The 21,659-nt window shown below is 47.3% G+C and overlaps 2 protein-coding genes across 8 annotated transcripts in view; one reads left to right on the forward strand and one right to left on the reverse strand.

The window, feature by feature from the left end:
* The window catches only part of Ten-m (teneurin transmembrane protein Ten-m), a 350,373-nt gene that overhangs the window by 23,376 nt on the left and 305,338 nt on the right, over nt 1-21,659 (reverse strand). The window lies entirely within an intron of this gene.
* LOC110190336 (uncharacterized) lies at nt 10,996-14,552 on the forward strand. The gene is made up of 2 exons (XM_020960734.2): nt 10,996-13,995; nt 14,166-14,552. Exons 1-2 carry the CDS (start codon nt 13,729-13,731, stop codon nt 14,439-14,441), a joined length of 543 nt encoding a protein of 180 aa, XP_020816393.2. The 5' UTR covers nt 10,996-13,728; the 3' UTR covers nt 14,442-14,552.

Consider the following 21,659-nt stretch of genomic DNA (forward strand, 5'->3'; position numbering starts at 1 on the left):
TGCCATTATATTTAATAAAGTTAAACCGACGGCGACAACGAGTTGGCCGACTGTGAGGAAAAGCGAAAGGAAAAACCTGGCAAATCTCCGGCCAGGTGTGAGCGAGAGTGTGAAATCGTCGATTGCCCGGCTGGTGGCGACCGTGATGAGGTCAATTTTAATTTTAATTGGGTGAGCCGCGAAAAGGACGGAAAAGCCTTCGGCTGGGGACCAAAGTTAATTCCTATTTAGACTCGGCAGCTTCTCCCCGCCTCTTTCTGAGCGATAGTAAACAGATTAAATTTTGATTAAAATTGTCATTAACATTTCCCTGGGCTTTCGCATGTCAATTAATATTGCCTTAATGTTATTGCCAATAATTGTCATAATTTCTTTTTTCTTCATCCTGTATTACACTAAAACTGCCATTATTTATGACAGCGTGTCGCTGTTGTTGTTGTTGTCGTCGATTTTGAGCCATTTTTATGGCATTTAATTGTTTTAATTGTATGCAACAATGGCCATTAAATATGCGCAACAACAGCAATAAGAGCAGTCCGAACTGAAATGGATTTGACATTGCGGAATTTATGAAATTAATAATTTTTCTATGCGTGGCTCTAATTGTCAGGCGAATTAATTATATTACAATGCGACTTTTTTAGGCCTTCGGATAATGCGTTCACCACTCTAACCCTAAAAAACCCTTAAATTGCGGTCGCACGTAGAGTTGATGGCTTTTCGAATTGCCTTTGAGCCGGTGGCCACAGGGTTATGAGCTCAAATAAATTAATGTAAAATTATTAACTGACAAACGCTAAAATTATGGCAATTTATGGTGGCCATAAAATGGCGGCATTTATCGGCCAATAACTGAGGGCGGGCATCTCCCAAGTGTTGGCATATATTAATATTAATTTTAGGGACACTAATTTGGATTATGAATTGCAACGTTAATTGACTTTAATACGAATGCTTTAATATTAAGTTCTTCGAACTGTTTTTTATAGCTGACAGGCTCTGCGGGTATTCAAAAACAACTTGAAGGTATTATTATTACCTTTGAATTTTCATTTCACTCAAATTAACTTTGTACCTTAAAATACACGTTTTTTGCTAAGAAAAAATGCTGTGTTACGGCTGACTTTTGCCATATTATGTTTTTTTTTTTTTAACTTATTTATTACGATGAGGGCATGTTCCTCTGCGAACTAAGCCCCAAACCCAAACAGCCCTCTGCTGCACTTTAAAAGCCATTAAAATGGCAAACTGGCTGCCGGAGTTGTCCATGGAACCCGTGAAATGTTTCCCTTCCAAAGTGCTGCCTCCCAGCTTATGGCTAGCGCTGTTAATTTCATCAGAGCTACTGGTAATTGCGTGTATGGAGTTGCAGTTCCCGGCCAGGATGGCATCAGAGACGCAGCCTCCTCTGACTCCTTGTTTTGCTTTTCGTTTTTGTGCACAAAATATAACTGAGGGGGAATGGAGAGCAGGGTGAACCTGGATGAAACTGGCACTGCCACTGGGTCCTGGACCTGGACCTGGGCCTTGCGGTCCTGCGAATGCCATTGCCCACCGACTGGCTACAATTTATTATATTAAGTATTTATGTTGGTCGCTGCTCACACACACAGCTGCTGTGTGTGTGCGACTGTGGCGCAGTGTCTCTGTGTCTGTGTCCCTGTGTGTATGCATAATCCGAAAGCCAAAAGTAATTATATTAAGTAATTGATGAATTTGCCTTTTTCCGCGACGAGCAACGCCCATCCCGCGCCCGCCCACTCAGTGCGAAGAGCCTGCGGGATACAGACGGCCAATGCCAGACGATTGGCAGACAGAAGGATGTCCAGGGGATAGTGTAGTTCGAGCCCCGAAGGCAAATAAAATTTAATAAAGCGGCAAATAAAAATTTATTGTGTGTCATTTTAGGCGCACTGCGACATCGCCATCGCCATTGCCATCGAGCGACAATGACCGACAGTTTTTTGATTTGCTCATCCGATGGGTGGCAATTTCCGGCCTCCGGGGCAGGGAGAGGCTTTGAGCTAAGCTTTAAGAGCATTCGGGTAATATAAATCCACGCACTTTTTCGGCATGCTCTCCAAAGATTTATTTGCACATTTTAAATTTGATTGAAATGAATCGGTCTTTTTATGGAGATATGCACTCGCGAGTCGCGAGGGATGTGTGTGAAGGGGGGCGTTTTGGGGGTTGCATCTCGGATTTTTTGGGGTTGCATGCCCCCTTGATGGATGACGCTCAAATAGCCTTAAAGTTTAGAACCAAAAAAAGCGGGCTTTGAAGAGCACGGCTCGTGATAAATGGAGTTCACTGTGCACGCCTTGATAGACCACGCCGTCTCTTCCATGCCCATACCCAAAGGCATCGGCATCGGCATCAGGATCCAGTGGAAAAGTCATTAACGAATCGAAACTTGGAAGCTGAAAGTACACACTTCGATAATGGCACTTTTTATGGTCACTTATCGGAGGCGTTGAAGACAATAAACGCTAGTACAACAGTTTGCTGCCCAGAAGCCAGTGAATATAATAAGGCCGAGTCCAAACTTTTGGTCGCCGTTTATCGCAAAGGAGTAAAGGCAATGACCAGACCCAAGGCACAAGCAGAAACAGAAACAGAAACAGAACCCAAAACCGAACCCGAAACCAGAGGCAAAGCAAAGTTGCGAAAATTTATTGGGGAAATTGGCCAAGTCGAGGGAACTTTAACGAAACGATACCAAAGTTTATTACTCAATTACAAAACCATCAAAATGAAAACGAAATGAAACGAAACTCGCCAAGACCAGAGCGGAATCCGAAAGATAAATGAAATTGATAAGCGCGTAATTTATGTTTGGATTTCGTTTTATTCTGTCATTAACGCGCAGTTGCCTCGCCCAGTTAGAGTCCGGAGTCCGGACTCCACAGTCCGTAGTCCTTAGTCCGTAGTCCACAATTGTGCCCTGTATTTGTGTTGTTCTCAGCCGCGTCCTGGCGCCTTGGCACGCTCTTGCCTCCTCCTCCACCATTTTAGGGAAAACTTCAGGCACCGAAGGAAACTTGGTCAAGGCGAGTTGAGGTGGCCTCCGCTTCGAGCTTCGGGCTCCCGCATAATCGATCAAAATCGATGCTATTGCCAAGCGCTAAGCGGCATCGAGTGCTCAACATTCTATAAAACCGATCGGAATTTTGCATTTTGCGGCCTAGGCTGTGCGGGGTGAAAGCATTTTGTGGCCCCGCCCCGCCAGGATTGTGCATAAATAATATCGGAGCAACAAAGGCTGCCGCTCGTTGTGCATAATGAAAAATTGAAACATGAAAATTGTCAAAAACAGCGAAAGGGGGTAGTATATGATGATGATGAGGTGGGGGTGTTGCCGCATTACCTGTCGGGCCGGGACTCGCCGGAAATGAAATTTTGCAATGATAGCAGGGGAAGGGGGCGGCTTTAACCACATCCATACATCCATACATCCATACATACATACATCAATGAATGCATATTGGGATTGCAGCCATTGGAGCAAGCGAGGCAGGCACAGTGGCTGACAATTTTGACAATTTTCGTTATGCAATAAAAATGATGTGCGGCGACAAAGCTGTGCTACCCACTCACCGCTCGTGGCCCACACAAACTGTTATACGGCCCCATGCAATCGTAATGGCCAGAGCAATGTACCCATGTACCCATGTACCCACGTACCCTTGTGCCCGGAACCCCGGGTCTGGACCAAAAAAAAAATTGGAATTCAATGGGCATTTCATTAATGCTAAATGCGGGCGACCGAGCTTTAGAGGGGAATGCCATATGGGGGGGGGGGAGGCGGTCTGCTCGAGCCGGAAGTTAATTGAAAATGATGATAACACATATGGAAATGTAATTGTTTGTGAAGTGTAGCATACAAGCCGCGGGAGGATTGAATTACTCTGCGACCTGGTGCAGATTTCTCTCTAAAATCCCACCCCAAGCGGCAGAATTCATTAGCGGCTCGTCCGCCCTTAGCTCTTAACACCTGTCCCACACGAAGGAGGCCGCCAAAAGATGCTCTGAGTCCGCGGAAATCCACTAAATCAATTCAATTCAATTACAAAACGCTAACCACCCACCTTCCCAAATGGCAGCAAATTATCCGCCCTGCTAAGCTGGAAGCGCTTCTTATGTAACATACTTCTGTGGAGAAAAAATTGGCTTTTAATCAGCGCCCCCGATATCGGCTTAGCGGCTGATTGGATTGTGGGATGGGCGGGACGTGGGCAGGAGTGCTCTCTCTGTTGTCTTTGTATAATTAGAGCGGAGCCAAGGCAACCGGCAAATCAAATCGACGACAGCTGAGACGAAGGACGAAGGACGACGAACAAAAAACCCAAAACGCTTGCCAAATTAGCCGCGTGCTAAAAAAGTCCTGCGCTCTGCGGTAATAAATCTTCGCTCTGCTCCTGTTTAAGTAATTTCAATTTCATTTTCAGTTCCAGTTTCGGCGACTTCCGCAACCACATACAAAAGTAATTAGGAGGCTTTTTTCACGTTCTGCTCGGAGTTTAATTAAAATGGATTTTTTCGTGGCGCGTTATTTATTTATTTGCGCGTTTCCTTGTGATTTGAGTGTTGCGGTAATTAAAATGACATTATTCAAAGTTGCCATGGCGAAAAGGGTCGACCCCGGGACCTGGGTCCAAAGGTCGTTGTCGAGGCTTGTTTGTCCGCCGGATAGGCGTTTATTGCTCAGCACCAAAGCGGACTATCTAGATGAAAGGGTTGCTGCCTCGTCGACTTTCCCCACAACTATGGAGAATCAGAAAACGATTAGTCCAAGATTTGACTTTGATGGGGTCACGTTGAGATGGGTTCCTCTCTGCTCTGCTTTCCATACGGAAGGACGGAAGGAGGGAAGGTCCCTCGAGACGGGGCGTTATTCACCGCTCAGACGAATGGTATTCGCGACTCGGTTCAATAAACTCTAGTCTCTAGTCTAGTCCAGAAATCCATTAACGCCCTGCCGACGTGATCGATGTGCAGCGGCGAGCAAGGGATTCAGTGCCTCGCAAAAAACAAACACGCACCGAAGTATGCCAGGAAAAAAGTGCACAGCAGCTTGGAAGTGCAGTTGGGAAGTACTATTTTTAATCACTTCAAAAGTTTCATTTTTTGCCGCTGTCGCTCTGCTGCTCCTCTTCATTGTGTGCCCGCCTAAAGAGCCAACACAATGACAACATTTAATAGATTGCCAAAGCGCAGGCCGATGGGCGTAGAGTCTGTTTGTCTGTCTGTCTGGGGGGGTCCAGGCCAAGCTTGGCATAGAAAAATGCCCCGGAAAAACAAACAGGGAGGGAGAGCGCATAGAAAAAGCTCCTGGCGCAGACAAAGAGCTCGAGCTGCCGCCGCCGATTCCCCTGATTTCTTCCCTGAACAAGGGTTAACTGGGCTCTGAGTCACTCGATGAATGACTTGTTGTGGCGGAGAGGGAAACGGGGTCTAGCCTTTATAAAGATATTTCTCTGCCGGCTGTTTGCCGATTTCGTACGCCGATAAGCACGGAAAGAGCCCGGAGTTACTGCATATCAATGAGGTGAATTCCTGGGGTGGCTAAAATAAGGTTGGGCGCCATTTTAAAGACGTTTAGCGGCATTTTCACAGTTGCATGCGTCATCATCCGAGTCACCTTTTCGTTGGGCTCGTGCGTGGCTCCAAGTGTTACACATTTGCATTTGACGTGCTTCCAAATCCCACCTCCCCACTCTGCTAACGGAGTGCAAAAATAGTTCGGCTTTTAGTTATGAAAATTGCGCAGTTTTTCCCCGACAATTTGTTGCGTGGCCTTTCCAGACGCTGCTTATAATTGCTCCATTAAAATTTGTTTATGGCCAAAGTTTATGCCGTGCGTCGTGTCCTGTCGTGGCCCGGCTGCCGGTAATTAGAATGTCAGAAGGGCTCACTGGCATAGTTGGGTGCTATTTTTGTCCCACTTACATGCCAGTGTACAAGGTGAGTGGAAATCGTGCTCCAAATTTCGCGAATGTGTACCGAAACTTTACCAATAAAGGTGCCGGTAGCAGGGCATATTGATGGATTGACTTTTCGCCTCAGCTTCAGTAACCTTTCGCTTTCACTATTCACATTTCCCACGTCGTTCTTCTGTTATTGGCAAAGATTGAAAGACCCAAAGCGGTGGCATCATTTGCTAGATGACTCATGCAAAACTGGACCCGTACAGGACCTTCCTGCGGCGGGACCCATCGCCTCCGTCAATTGGCAGAGGTCAGCAAAGGTCGGGTCGGGGCCTAATGGAGTTTTATTTTAAGCCGTGCCTAAAAGCATGCTGTAAAGCTCTGCTTCCCTTTTGTTGTTTGTGCGTTTTAGGAGGAAATTTAATATCATCGTCCTGCGTCCTGCATTGCACACTAAAAGGTTTCCACGACGCTTTTAATTACACTTTAAACAATAGCTGCACGCAGCCAGACCCTTCAGCGGGAGGAGGGAAAGGAGTGCCTTCACCAGGGCAACCCCTTGCTCTTCCCCCGGAAAATTGCGAACGCTTGCGATTTGCGCTTGATTAAATTCTAATTATAAAGCGTGCGTATTTTCGGTTGGATCCCCTGCGCCTGGCCTCCTTCCGTTTTCCGTTTTCCGCTTTCCCTTTTCGCATTTTCGGTTCTGTTTTTCCGTGCTGGTTGTTGTTGTTGTTTACCATTTTCCTTGATTTTTACGACTTTTTAATGATTTTCACTGCCAGTCACTCATTTGGCCACCATCGCGTGCCCTGCGCGTTCGCCCTTCTTCCAGCAATTTTCTTTGACTTTTGCGTTTTGTGCTTCGACTGTTGGATTGCTTTTTGGGTTTGGTTCGGTTTTGGTTCGCTTCGGTAATTTGCTAGCTTCCTCCCTGGATCCCTGGATGATCCCTCGTCCCTGCCGCTCCCCATTTCGTTTACTGCTAATGCGACTTTTAACGCTGATTAATGTTTTCTTTTTTACAGTTTGCCCATCCATTTTCCATTTTCCACTCCCACTGGCCGTCCTACCTGCGCGCTCGCCCCCGTCCTCGTCCAGTTGCTGGTTATTAAATTCGTTTAAAACGTCCAGTGCGACCACAAATAACATTGGCAGTCAAACAATTCGGCTTCGGGGCAAACAAATTGTTTGTTTGGCTGTCACATGTCAATAAAATTAACACTTTAACCGGAGAGAGAGAGAGAGAGAGAGAGAGAGAGAGAGAGAGAGGGGATACGTACATACATTACACAATCAGGCCCCGAGAAGAAGTCGTGTTCTCCTTTGTTGTTGCTTAATTAAAGCAACAACATATCAGGACTTGGCCTGGCAGACAATAATTTCCTTGACAGCTGCAAAATGCATAGTTTCCCAGGCAAAATTGAAATTTATACAGGAGACAGACACAGAGCCAGGCCAGGATGGTGTGGGGACAGGATAGTTTCGGCTTTTATGCAAAATGCAAACACAAAAACATCGAAATGCAAATTGCATTAAGTGCTCTGTGTCCTGGCACAAGAGGGAGACAGCTGCATGGAGCGAAAGAGAGAGAGACAGAGAGATGACATCGCTAGGTGAGGTCAAATCATTTGCTAGCTGCAACAGCAAAAAGTCAATTCTTAATTGATTATAAACATTGAAATATTCATTCTGAAATGAATGGTGAAATTCAGAGACTGAAAAAGTTTAAATTCGATTGGCATTCTTTGTGGGCAACCGGGACACACAAAGGGGGTTAAGCGCCTAAAAGAGTCCTTTGCAATTTTTCGCCTCATTTCCGTTTTTACCGTTTTTATCGCTCTAATTTATTGAGCCGATTATAGGGCAGCAGCAGCGCAGCAGCAGCAGCAGCCCATAGGGAGGAACGCTGCGCAGGGTAGTAATTATTATATTTTCCATAATTTTAATTAGTTGATAGTGCAAAATAATCGAATTGCATTATCTGCGCACGCTCTTCCGGCCAGGAGGAGGTTTTTGTTAAAGCGCATTCGGCCTTTTAAAGCCTTTGTCTGCCCGAAATGCCTCGGGGAGGCATAAAACAGCAAGAGAGTGAGATAAATGCAAATAAACCCATTTATGCACCCGTATGTGTGCGCTCATAAATGATATATCAAACGTGCATAGAAATTAGGCAAGTATCTCCATCTGAATCCGCTGGTGGCTTTAATTGATGGCCAGCTTTGGCTTTAGTGCCATCTCCAAACAGATATTAATCAGTTTTTGGATTATTTATTGGCCCAAGGCAAAGAGCGAAGTGGGTCAGAAGAAACCCCAATCGAAATCGAAATCTAAATCTAAATCTAAAGGATTGACTTTTGGACTTGTCCCGCAAATTGATTTTCGCAGGGTGCGAAACTGCTTGGCCTGGATGCACCTGCACACACCTGTACACACATGCAATCACATAATGCACATAAGGCCAAAAGTCCATTGTCAACAGACACACACACACCACACACATCGCATTTAGAGTCAAGCCCCAAAGTATGTGCAGGCGGCTCTCGACTGTTTGGCAAGAGTTTAGACCATGGCCGTCACCACTGCCAGCAGAGACTCTGCTGGCCAGGCCAATAAAATATGAATTTATGGCCTATTTGCTTGGCTTTCTGCAGCCGAGTCGGGCGAGGCAAGGCTGTTGACCGGGCATCGCAATAGAGCCAATGTTTTTATGTGAAAGCCACACCACATTAGGGCCCCAAATCTTGGAGCTTAATGAGCTTCCTGCACTCGGATATTCTGCTCTAATGGATCGACAGAAGCAGAGCTACTGAAATATGTTTTAAAATTCTAGAACCCACAACCACGTCCCTCCTCCATATTCCTTTTCGGGCATAGAATCTTCAAGTCTAAGCCAGCCGCATGTTGTTGCCATCTCATTGGCAAAGCGTTTGCGGTCTTAACTTGGTTATATCCATGGGTATTTTCGGGGCCAGAACGTTTTATGTATACATATGTATGTCTGGATGGCAAATGCATGGCAGAGGATCTGACTGGGAGAGAGGCTGCATCCAGAGACCAAGTTTGTGCCATGCCCAAAGGGCGCCGCATTCCATGTTAATTGTCTAACTCAATTCCGGGTTCTGCGAAGGCTGCGTAAACCACCACCAGAGGAGCTCTGTCGTTCTGCTAAAAGTTTAGTGTCAAATGCGTAAATTTGATTGTGTTTCCTAGTTGGGTTATGCTAATCGAGTTTGAAATACTTCAAAGTTTCGATAATAGCGGGCCTGTGCCATTGAAAGGCTTTCACTTTGGGGCGTCATTATGAATGGAACAACCCCAGGCTGAGGCAGAGGATGAGGCTGAGCCCGAGGCTGCTTTCGGAGCTGCTAATAGCGCGCAAAAGTATGCCATGAAATATGCATAAAATCACTCGCAAATGCGCTAAGCGAGCGACGTGGCGTGGCGGCTGAATCGTTTCAGTTTTTGTTGCTGCTGCTGCTGCATTTTGGCAAACGAGCTGCCAAATCAAAAACCGTTGAGCGTGCGAAGTGTCAGTTGGTGGACGAGGGAGGGGAAATGCACATTAGACAGCCGACGTTTTGGGGAAATTGCCTGGAAGCAGCTCCGCTCCGAGTGGTGTGGCAACTGCACTCGCCTGGAGCTCCTCCATTCGCACAGGCTCTGGCAACAAAATAAAAAATTCAACTCCTAAACTAAATGCTGAATGCTCGAAATGTTCGAAATGCTTGTGTGTGTGTGCGGGGCCCACGTTTAATTGGCCCGAAGCCTCAAATTATGCAATAGTTGCAGTCGAAATTGACCGCAAACAAGCCAGCAATAATTTGAAAATCATTTTTGTGTGCCATAATTTATGCAGAAATTCAATCTAAATTAAACATCAAACAAAGGCCAACAACAACCTGCTCTCCCTCTCCCTCCCTCCCTCGGCTTTGCGTGTCTGGCGGGGCGTGCAATGCTCATTGCGACACATTCGCACCTGCAATTAGCTCAATGAACCTGCCAGTCGCCCGTCGCCGCCCCATTACCTGCCACGCTGTCAGTCAATGCAGGCGGCAGCTGTCCAAAATGTAATATTTAACGCCATTTTATGCAAATTGAAATTATGTTAATGGCCAACGGCCACCGGATAACGGACCACCGGCAATTGATGGTGACGTCTGTCAGTCCGGCTGCAAAAACTGGCACAGGAATGGTGACAACAGTTCGGTGCAACGAATCGCATGTCGATTGGCTTAAAGCACTTTGCATGTTTACTACTCAGTGTGCATCATCTTCAGCGCTCGCCGCGATGCTGTCTCTGTCCCCATTTAATGCTTGACAAGTCTGTATGGCTCATTTGCATTTTAATAATAATAATAATCACAATGAAGCACAATAGCTGGGGCAGGAGCGGGAGCAGGAGCTGGAGCTGGAGCTGGAGCATCAGCAGGAACGATGATTACAATAAGCACATGAAATCACACATTCATCGGGAGGCGATGCGATAAACTGTCAGATGGGAAGAGCTGCAGTTCATCAAGTTGCCATGTTGCCAGTTGCCAGTTGCCAGTTGCAAGTTCCCACAGTCACGTACCGCCTCCTCCAGCGTTTACATCTTGCTCGCCACCCTGGAGTCGTTGCACAGATCTGCTGCCTGTTGTCGTTAGCATTTTGTTTATATTTGCTTAAATGTGCGGCGCATTCTCATAATTAGTATGCATGTGTGCATCTAGGGGTTGCGTAGTTGTGCCTGTGTGTGAGTGTGCCTGTGTTCGTGTGCGCAGCCATTGCAATTTACTTTTGTTTGGTTTAAAAAGCGCGTTAAACTTGATCATTGTTGCCGGCGGCATTGTTTGCCTGCTCGTTTGCCGCTGTGGGTGTGAAAGAGTTAAGGCTCAGTCTAAAGCCCCGACTGATTATACCCGGCCCCATAAAACCGCAATATCTGCAGGCGTTTCAATCGCTTGCTCACTCACCCGGGGGCCCAGAGTCATAAAATTGCGTATACGTACCTGGAACGAGAGCAAGAGAGCAAGAAAATGTTGTTAATTTACGTTTTGGGCAAGTCTGAGGTAAGGGGTTTGCTGGGTTTTAGGTTCGGTTGGGGATACCTTCAGTGACAACGCCTAAGTGGGGCTTAAAAATTCAATAAAAAATCACTTAACATTCCATAAGAAGCTTTCAACGCTTCACATGCCCGCCTCGCACACAGCGACTTAAGAGGAAAAGCGGATGTGAGGCCCACAAGGAGACAAACGGAAATAGAAAGACAAAGGGGAGACGGGAGAGGGCAGTCGTTGTCAAGTCCTGCACAAAAACTGCAGGAACTAAAGCAATTTCACATTGAAAACTACTGCAAATTAATCAAATGCCTTTGCAGGGCAAGAGCTACAGAACGGCCAAGAGGCAAGACTACCAAGCAAACAGGAAAATGCCAGTTAGTCAGTCACAAAGACAGCGGCGAACGATAAAGGCCAAAGCCAAAGGCAGTCGTCCTTTTTCCGAATCCAACCCTGCGACCTCCACACACACACACACACACACACACACACACTGCGGCTGACTACATACATACATATATGTAGGACTCTGGTTTGTGTGTATCGCAACGCATTAAATCGATAATACGATTTTTCAGCACGCACACAGCCTGAGCCCAGACTGGATCCCAAAACAACTGGCTGACTGTGAGTTAAATTGTCAGTTTCATTACGTGGCAGCTTTCCCCGTTCGCCGGGCTTCGTTCTACGGAATTTCCTTGCTTTTTTAAAGCCAAATCACTACGTCTGCGCGTGAGTCTACCCATCGCACCGCCACCACCACCCTCGCTGTGCGACAAGCGATTTTTCAAGTTGGCGCTTCATCGTCCTACGGAGCTGGTGTTCCTTCCAGTTTTTGCTCCGTTCTGCGGTTCCGGGCGCCAAGCAAAACTCAATTTTCGATGAGGGCAGAAACGCATCGAGAGCCAAGTCGCGAGGACTCCTCTGGGGACTCCTCGAGAGCTCGAGGACCTCGGCGCTGGTGAGTTCAACAAACATTTAACTGATTGCCCGGGCGTGTGTTCGTGCCCGGTCCTGCCTGATTTTTTGATTTGCAATACACCTGGGAGCGAGACAGCCCTCGGCCACGAAAATGTTTAGCTTATTTGTTAGCGCTCGAAAATAAATTGTCTGTGCGTGCGGTAATTGTAAATTACGTAAGGCCGGGCCCCACTCCTTCGGCGAGTCAGTGTCAGTAAAGCAGCCGAGTTATTGACACCTCTCCGAGCTATGCCGTGCATTTTTGATCGAAACTATCAGGGGAGCAATGGCAGTTATGGGGGCTCCGCTCATAACATGTCCGGATAGATGATGGCCGCACTAAACTAGGCAGTTGATTGGAAATCTCCATCCACTTCCCTGGCTCAATACAATTCAGATTTTGGGGCCTTCGTCCCAAAGCAATTCAATCAGTGGGCGCTGGCAGTAATCCACTTTGGGCGCCCAAAAGTATGCAACAATTTCTTTTAAACTTCCTGCTGACACAAATCAGCCCACGGCCATAACTCAAACTATCTCCACCTCCATCTCCAGCTCCATGCCCAGAATCAATAACCATAAACAGAAATTCCTTATGCTCACGTGTGGAGTGGAGGAGCAGCCGCATAAAAAGTATGCCACATGCTCTGGGAAATCACTAAATTCAGCCCAAGGCAACGTGTACCTCATCATTTATGGAGGCAGTGGAAAGGCAAGCCCGAGCACCGAACACCATGCAATGCCCCCGTTGATAACTGAGAGTGCTTATCACGCCCACTACTCCGCCGTCCCCTCTCCGTCTCCGTCTCCGTCTCCGCCTTCGACGACTGCATGTGACATTTGCATGCTTACTTAAACAGCAAAAAGCAGCCTCTACGTCAGCGACTGCGAGCTTCTGCCACGTCGAGCTCGGCACGTCTGCGTCAACTATGCTTTACATTTCGGCCAGACTCGGTCTCCGGCTCAGGCTCTGGCTCTGGCTCTGGCTCTGCCTCTGGCCCGGACTTCGACTCCGACTCAGACTCAGTTGTCCCTGGCCCGCTGGTGTTGTCAGTAGGCAGTCGCAATCCTGTCGACGTCACATCAGCACACGTGTGTAGTAAAAATCAGACGTGTGGGCGCTCCTTCAGAGACGAAGCTGCCGTAGTCGAGCCGAGTCCTGCCTCCATGTACTTTGATTGCTTGCACGTTACCCGTACAATTTTCGGTATGATGGCGGCAACATTTCATGATTTCTTGTACGTGTTTCTGCCTGAAAGCACGCGTCCTCTGCCTCGCCCAATGCCCCCTGCCTTCTGCCTCTTTCCAAGTTGCCACTGTGGCGCTCCAACCCCCCAGATCTATTCCGGCTCTGGGGTTTCGGAGTAATGTATGCAAGCACTTTTTGTGTATGACGCCGTTGCGCTATGGGTCGTCGCCGTGTTTGTTTGCCTGGTGACTGATGATGGTTTTGCTCAGCTCCCACATTGCCATCATCCAGAGCCTCGGCTCTCACTTGAGTCGCTAGTTTCTCCGAGGGCAGCGATTCGGGGGTTCGTTTTGCTAATAAATCAATGACGCCATTCCGAGACGAAGTAGGCGATGATTTATGCCTGGCGAAAGGGTTCCAAACACTTTCGGGCCTAATTGAGTTGCCCTTGATGGATCCGTCATTCCTATAGTGTCTCTCGTTTCAGTACACGAATCGTTTCGGTCAGCAAAGCACAAAAAATTGTAGCACTTTCTAGTTTCTAGTAAATACCTACAGTTTTATCTCAAAATTTGAAAGAATATTTTTGGAAATTCCCTTGGTTGCTTTGAAAATGGATGAGCTAATTGTACCGTCGTCGAGTTCGCACTGGTCGCTCCGCCTTGTGGACACCAAGAAGCCTTTTCCCAACCACATTTTGGCCAATGTCACCTACAAAATTGCTCGCTTCTTTTATCCTCCGTTCGCCGTGGGAGCCGTGGATTTCACCCACGTGGTCAGCAATCCCGAGTTGAACGCCTTTAATGTGGGACTCTTCTTGTCCTTTTCCGTGTTCCTTCCATGCTTCATCTATGCCGTGTGGTTAAATTTCCTAAAACCGGTAAGTGGTTAGCTACCCAAAGATAATATAATAAATAAGATGCGTAACGCTAGTCGGGAGCAAGCACACGTTGCTCTAGCATTCTCGATTTGTACTCTTCAATTGGCTTATGCATCTTATGTATTATTTTATATTTGTTAAACCTCTGAACCAAGACTGTTACTCTACAGAACACCACTGCTCGAAAGTCGACCGAGCAGCAGGCCAGCATTAAGAGTGAGTCTGAGAAGAATAAGGATACAGTGGACCCGGAGTCCGACGATGTCCTCACAGAGCCCAATTGGGTGACCGTGTCCAAAGAAAGCATCTTTGACGCAGCCTTGGGGACGGATGGCAAGGAGAAGGATAATGTAAGGTGCCGCACTAATAACGATCTAGATGGTGACAAAGAAGACGATCTGGCAGGACGAATCGACAGAGCTATCTGGGGGAGAAAGAATTGGTAGAATCCTTAGAAAAAGAGTCTGGCCTATCGGCCTTTTTCAGTCTTTGTACTCGTAGACTGTGTAAGAGTTTTGTATCCTTCCAGCCAAACAACTCGATTTAAGCTCCTTCAATTTCGTTTAATGATTGGGCCCCCTTTGCCGGCTCCGGAAAGTGTCGGCTTTGGGGTTTTCTCTGTGGGTGCAATAAAATGAAGTGATTTCCCAGTTTTATGCTCGGCGCAGACACAGGGAGCCAGCGAAGAAGACTGCACATGGGATTAGGCTGGGACTGGAGCTGGAGCTGGAGCTGGGGCTTGGGGGCGAGGACTTGGGCAATCATTTTGGCAGCGCATGTGTCGGATTATTTTGTTGGCTTGCTTTTTATTTAAATTTGCTTCTTTCGGATGCCTTTTTGCTTGTGCGGTGGTTGTTTGTCGCCCAAATCTGACAGCAGCTGAAAAGCAGGCTAAGCTTTTGCCGCCTCTTTTGGCTTTGGCTCTGAGAACAAATTAATGATTTGCCATCAAGCAAATAAATCAAAAGCTTCAAAGCAGATCTCCGGCTTAGCTCAGCGGAGTGGGAATACATGAATATATATAGATAAATATATATTCAAGGGCCTTTCATCTCACACTCTGTGCTCCACTTTAAAGAGCAACCATCGCCATATAGTTTTATTTTGCAGCTTTTTCCACTCAACTAAGCGCATGCATTGATGATATATCCTCGACCGTTTGACACCCCTCCCATTGACATGGCATAAATAACCGTGCGAGGCTGTTATAATTTATAATCCTTGCTGTGGGCATCCCGGCAACAGCAACAACAACAGCAACGAAAACAGGAGCAGGAATAACATTGGACTGCCACGGGGAGTGCAAATATTTTTGCTTGCTCTTCTCTTTCTCTATGATCCGGGCTTCCCCTTTCATTTTTGTTGTATTTTATTTATTCGAAACCTGCCCAGGCGGAATCTCTCCGGCTCAGTCCGCCTCACCCAGGTTGCCAGCACAAATATTTTGTTGGGTTTCCCTTCCATCTTTGTATCCCCAACACCCAACACCCAACGCCCCCAGATACTGTGCCTTGCATTTAGTTTGTGTGTACTTCTTTTTTGTTCTGTTTTTTGGCTGGTAAAATGAGGTCAAAAGTTTATTGGCCAACAACTGTGTGCGAGCACCCCGCTCGCCTCATGCTGATGCTGTTTTGGTAGGCATTAATGTCAGACGAAACAGCTTTAATGCCAATAAACAAATTGCCTGCACTTAGCTGCAGGCCTCCCAGGCGCGAAGGGAGGGATTAGGCCAATCGAAATGGGTTTTAAATGATCCTGCAGCACTCTCATTGGCCAACCGCAACAGCGAGCCAACCTCCGCATGCTGTCCCACTGCCAGCTAATTACAAACCAATCAGCCAACTAATAAATTTCAAATAAATTATGGAAAAATAGATTCGCTAATGTATGGGACAGAAATTACAAAACGCAATAAAGCCAACGAGCACGAAACTGCCAAATGCATTAAATGTTCAAATGTTTAAATTATGGGTTTAGAGCAACGCTCCCTCCGGTGCGCGCAGGTTAACTGTTTTAATTATTTAGAATAAAGCTCCCATCATCTTTGTCAGATGCATAAACTATTAATTTCACCTGCTCTGGCACTTTGGGATACGAGTTTGGAAGGACTTTGTGTGTGTGAATCCTGGAAAGTATCGGAGTTCTCCCTTCGACCCACTCACATGCGACTGAACATCAATCGAAGTTCTGAACTTGGGAGCAAGCCGAAGGCTTCGAGTTGGTTTTGATCAGCTCAAGGTGGGTTTATCCCTACCCTCCAGCTGCCTTAGGTTTATTCGCTCCCCCCATAAAAGCATTTGATTCAATGTTTAATGAGGGTGAAGTGAATAATAGAGAAGGCCTACCTTTGTCCCGCTGGGAAGCAAGCAGCACCCCTTCCCCGGGGCACACTCCCTGCTCCCTGCTCCATGATTATGACAGCCTCTTTGGCAAACCCTGCTCCTGTCAGGGAGCACTCGCTTCCTCTGTGGCTCAGCCAGATTTCCAGGCTGTTCGGGCTTTAATTAAACGGCAATTGTGGTCATCAGTTGTCGGGCTCTCCTGTGCCTAATCAGTTTGTGTGATGAAAGACTAAGCCGGGATTACGGAATGTCTGCCATGCGGGTGCGACATTTGAATAATGAATGTCAACTCGATGCTCGGCTTGCGGGGGAAAAATATAAGCCAGGCCTAAGTCCCCAATGTCACTCAGCTGTCAATTGTGAGCAAACCTAAGGCGCAGGCCAACTAATTGGGGCGTGGCCGGCTGACAAACTAACTGACCGGCTAACTGACGTAACCAGGCAAGGCAATCGGTCTGTCCATCTGCCAGTTCGACTGTCCCTGCCTTCTGCCTGACCATAAACTAATGCACCTAATTGCTGTGATTATGTCGTTTGTGATTATCTGAGGTTGTGTGTCCTTGCTCCCGTTTAAGCGGGTCCTGAGTTGCATGCAATTAGACGCAGCAAACGCTAAATCTCATTTATCAACCCGTACTCGATGCCCCTTGGCGCGACAATTTTCGATAATTTGCCAAAGACATCACGTAAATCTCAACTGGCTTCGTACTCGGATGCTGATTGGGTTAACTAATAACCCCGTTCCAGTTGTTGACTTGCCTTGCCTTGGCTTTTGGAACTTTGGCTACCCTTCTTCCTCTGGATCTGAACCTGAATCTGTCTTGCCTGATTCATCTTTGGGATGCCGGAAACTTTTTGCTGACAAGTGTGACAAGTTTTAAGGCCCATAACTAAGGTGGCAAAGCAGCCGCACACCCTCACCGCCCCGACTGTCAACTCACCTTGGTTGAATGGCTCCAAGTGCAGGACTCCCCCTCTACCAAGAGCTGTGGTTTCCTCCTGCCCCAGTCCTCTGGCCTGGGCCACATTACACATGTAGAAGGCACAGCAATAATAGTAAATTTAAGCCCAGCCAACAGGGCGGAAAGGGAGACAGGGAGACTTCACATGACTCGTTAAACTTTTTGCCATTGTAATAGTTCTGCTTGGTTGGTTTCTCTTTCTTTTGAGACCGAGACGAGACCGAGCAGAAACCGAACCGAACCCTGGCGCATGAAACCCACAAACCGAAGGAAGGATCCATGGGGGTGGCTGCTGCTTTACATGCTCCTGCCTGCTGGCTCCTGGCTCGGGCTCGGGTTTCTCTGGTTATGCGCATAATTTATAGAGTGCGACAATATGTTGCCCTCTGTCTGCCTCCCGGCAAAACTTTTCCACTCTCGTTCAAGAAAGTAAGATTTCTCTGACCGATACAGCTGCCAAGTCTGGGTGTCGTCCTCTGTGTGTCTCTGTGTGTCCGTGAGCGGTCCACTTTTGGGGGTCAAAGAGCAGTCGGAAGTCAAGGCTATTACCATAAGGGTACATCCACACATCTGGAGAAAGCTCCACGCGGCTCTCTCTTAATTCTGCGCTCCGCAATGGAAGTCCCACGGAAGAAGACAACTCCCTCCGGAACTGGACGAAAATAAAACTGTGGCACAAACCTCAACCCTCCCCCCACGTGGCTCTCTATATTTTTTGCCAAACGCTTGGGGCGATAAAAATGCAGAAACAAAAACATTTGGTTAGCTGCATAAATTTCGTTATGTGTGTATGTGTATTTGTTGTCGCCGCCGCGGCGGTCCGCTGATAAAACAGCGTCAAAAAAGTGTCGTCGGGGGAGCAACTTAAGTAAAACTGCGCTGTGTAGATCCTGGCAGATATGAGAACGAGTTTGTTGCGCTGCCTAAACAAGCAGGCAGCAGGCAGGAAGGACAAACAGGCGAAAAAGTTTTAAATATACATTTACGTTGGGCAAAGTTCGCCCGGTCTCTATCTCTCTTGAAATTTAAATATTTGCCGCCTTGGCATACTTTTGGCTTTTGGCCGCACGCCCTTTGGAGCTCTTTAATCAAGGACCTCCGGTTCAATGGCCTCCTCAAGACATCGCGTTCGGTGGAGAGTTGCTCGTCGCAAGTTTCCTGCAAGCCTCATATTCCTGCCGCAAATCCCCTGCCGCAAAATTACACACACATGCAGCAGCACCGGGTTGTATCTCTATTTACAATTTATGCCCCACGTAAAGGTAAATAAAGTTGCAACAAGCGCTGCTGTTGCCGCTGCAGCTTGCTCATTGCATGCCACCAAAGTGACGTGCGTCCTCTCTCCCTGCCCTCTCCTAGGCTCCCCCTTGGCTCCTCCTCCGCTCATCGGAGGGAGCTGCCTCGGCGCGCTTCGGTGGTTTGCCTTACAAATCCCAAAACCATTTCACTAATTGAAATGAATTTTCATACACGAGAAAGAGGAGGATGTGGGGTAAACTTGGGCCCGCATGCATTTGCGGGTGTGCGAGCACCAGACACACTCTCGTGTCGCAGCACAAAATTGCAATGACCTCGGGCAACCACAAGAGCGTTGCAGCTAAATATGGGGAATGTATGTTATATGGCAAAAAGCAGCTGCCACGTCACAAGATCCTACGTCTCGCATCGCAGTTGAATGACTTATCATCCGGAGGAGGACGAAGAGGCAGCTTTAAGACTCGCAAAATGTCCCTGGCAAAGCTGTCAAATGAAATATGAATTCGGTGCGCTCTTGGGCATACATGCACACATATATAATTTATATATATCAAAGTTTTCCTTTTGTGCCACTGACTCTCACTTGCGTTCTAAAAATATTCCAATTAAAAATTCATATACAGTAATTCGGCTCCTGCTCCTGCCTGCTGGGACAGAGACTAGGACTGGTACTGGGACCCTCTATTCCCAAAAGGATTAAGCCACTCGACACGTCTCAAGATGTCGCCGGAGAAAGTAAATGGGCGGTGGATATACACGGCGTCTTTTTATTATTTAAATAATTATGCAATACCCGCACCGGCAGCTCGGCATCTTAGCAGCCGCATGCAGGAATTTTCAAGTTCGTAATTATGCGATGGCTGACTGCATTCCCTAAGCTCCGGCTGCCTCCTCCTTCTCCTTTTCCTTATCCTTCTCCATTTTTAATTTATTTTGAATAAGCAGAAAAGGCACAAAGACGTTGCCCAGACACTGCCGGCATTTCCCACAACGGAAGTCACTCCTTGCAGCTGCTGCTTGTTTGCATTCCATACGGCTGCCCTGCCGCCCAGCCTCCGTTGCGTATACGTAATGTCGGGTAATGTGTGCGCTGCCATAAGGACCACAGAGAGAGAGAGAGAGAGAGAGAATGGGAAGCCGTCCATTGAAAGGCGTTGAGCGTGGCTTGTAAATACAGAATGGCGACAAAGCGAGCCTGCAAGGAGGCCTCTCCTGCGACGGAATGGCTATGGCTATCCTAAGCCATTTTGAATTTTTGTCTTTTGCTTCTCGGGGTAACATTATTTTAATTAACATATTTATGGGGGACGAGGGATAAGCGGCAACAAAAGCCAAGTCACTCCCCCACCACATTCGGTTTGAGTGCATTGCAATTTTAATTACACACGGAGGCAGGGCTGGCAAGCAGCAGGATTCTTATGGAACATGCACTGCAATGTTGCCATCTGAAAATCATTAAAAATTGTTTGCGAACGGTGAAATCATTAAAAGCATATAAATTATGCAGACGCCCTCCAACCAGCCCGCATCCTTGCAGCCGAGCCGGGCTGAGCCTCATAATTATGCAGCATATAAATGCCACCAGCAAGGACAGCTGCGAAGGATGAGGACAAACATTGTTTTGTTAATGTTTGGCATGACTTAGCTGCATGCTTGCGAGGGAGGCGGCCCACGAAGAAAAGGACGAAAAAGGGTTCAAAGGAAAGCGGGCCTGGGCCAAGTTATTTCGTATGCGCACCTGAAAGTATGCTTTAAGAAATTCAAAAGCACAGACTTTGGCAACTTGTGTATACCGGCGGCGCCTAATTAAGTCGCAAAAGAACTAAATTGCTTGTACTTTCGGCAAAGTTTTTGGAACCCGACTGGTAGTCTGGTAACCGGGAATTTCAGGTATCTTGGTCAAAGACCGAGTGGCTCCATTCGGGTCGTCCGTTTGAATCGCACTCAATATCAATAAATCCCGCAACAATCTGCATTCAAAAATCAAAGGATACACATGCACATGCACAGAGTGCTGGCGGAGCGAAGGGGAGCGAAGGCTGCCGGCCAGACAGTCGAACATAAAATGCCAATTTCTAGTTGCCAAATGGTTATTGCCTGGTCTATAAATGCAGCAACAGCAGCAACAGCAACAGCCACAGCCACAGTCATGGGCTGGACTTAAACCCACGTACGGGAACCATCCAAAATGGCCACAGCTCTTATGTTACCTATGGCCAAGTCAAGCCCACAGCCAAAGCCATAGAATAGCTGTAGCCACATGGATATGTATGCATATTCTACCCCCGTATGCATACATACATGAATGAATGAATGTACATATGTAGTACGTCTGGCAAGTTAAGTGCCAAGCGGAACACGAAGGCAATTTGTTGCGTCACAAAAAATGGCAACCAGAATGGCAACGTAGATCGAGTGGATAGGAGGCTTGGTTCCGGACCCGCCCGCCGTTAGGAGATAAAATTAAAATTGTGCGTGAAAACTGTAGAGGATAAAGGATAGCCACATATCCATTCAACGGATCGGCCATCGGTTGGCCAAGGAGCAGCAGCGAGAGGGACTCCGTACTTAGCAGGCATAAAATATAAATTACAATGCTGCGCCATAATAAATTTCAGTTTACGTAAAAACGTTAAATTTATATACACTATATGCGGGGTGGCAAAGGGGTGCTTGCTGCAGCCACACACCGGAATGGGGCAAAAACCCATTATGAATGAATTTAGTAGCAGCGGCAGTAGCCGAAACGTGCCCGCTCTCACTCTATCCATATCTCGTTTCGTCTTGGCCCCCCGCTTCACCCGTTTGCCTTTATATTTATACAAATTTAAAGCACTTTCGGGGGATCCCCAGAACCAGAACCAGAACCAGAAGCAAACCCACGAAGCGGGGGAAGGAGGTTAGTTGAGGTTTTCGCAAAAATGCCGGCAAATTTACGAGTATCTCCATGGCTGGCAGCAGCGATAAACCAGAACCAGAATGAGAGCCAGTCGAAAGCAATAACGACCGGCCAATAGACACTGAACTAGACTCTCGACTTTGGACTCCTGACTCTCGAGCTGTGCCTGCGACTAGACTGGACAGCACAGAGAGAGAGGGACTG

This window comes from Drosophila serrata, unplaced genomic scaffold (genome assembly GCF_035046125.1).
Source record: "Drosophila serrata isolate PLE 108 unplaced genomic scaffold, ASM3504612v1 contig_17, whole genome shotgun sequence".
NCBI lineage: Eukaryota > Metazoa > Arthropoda > Insecta > Diptera > Drosophilidae > Drosophila > Drosophila serrata.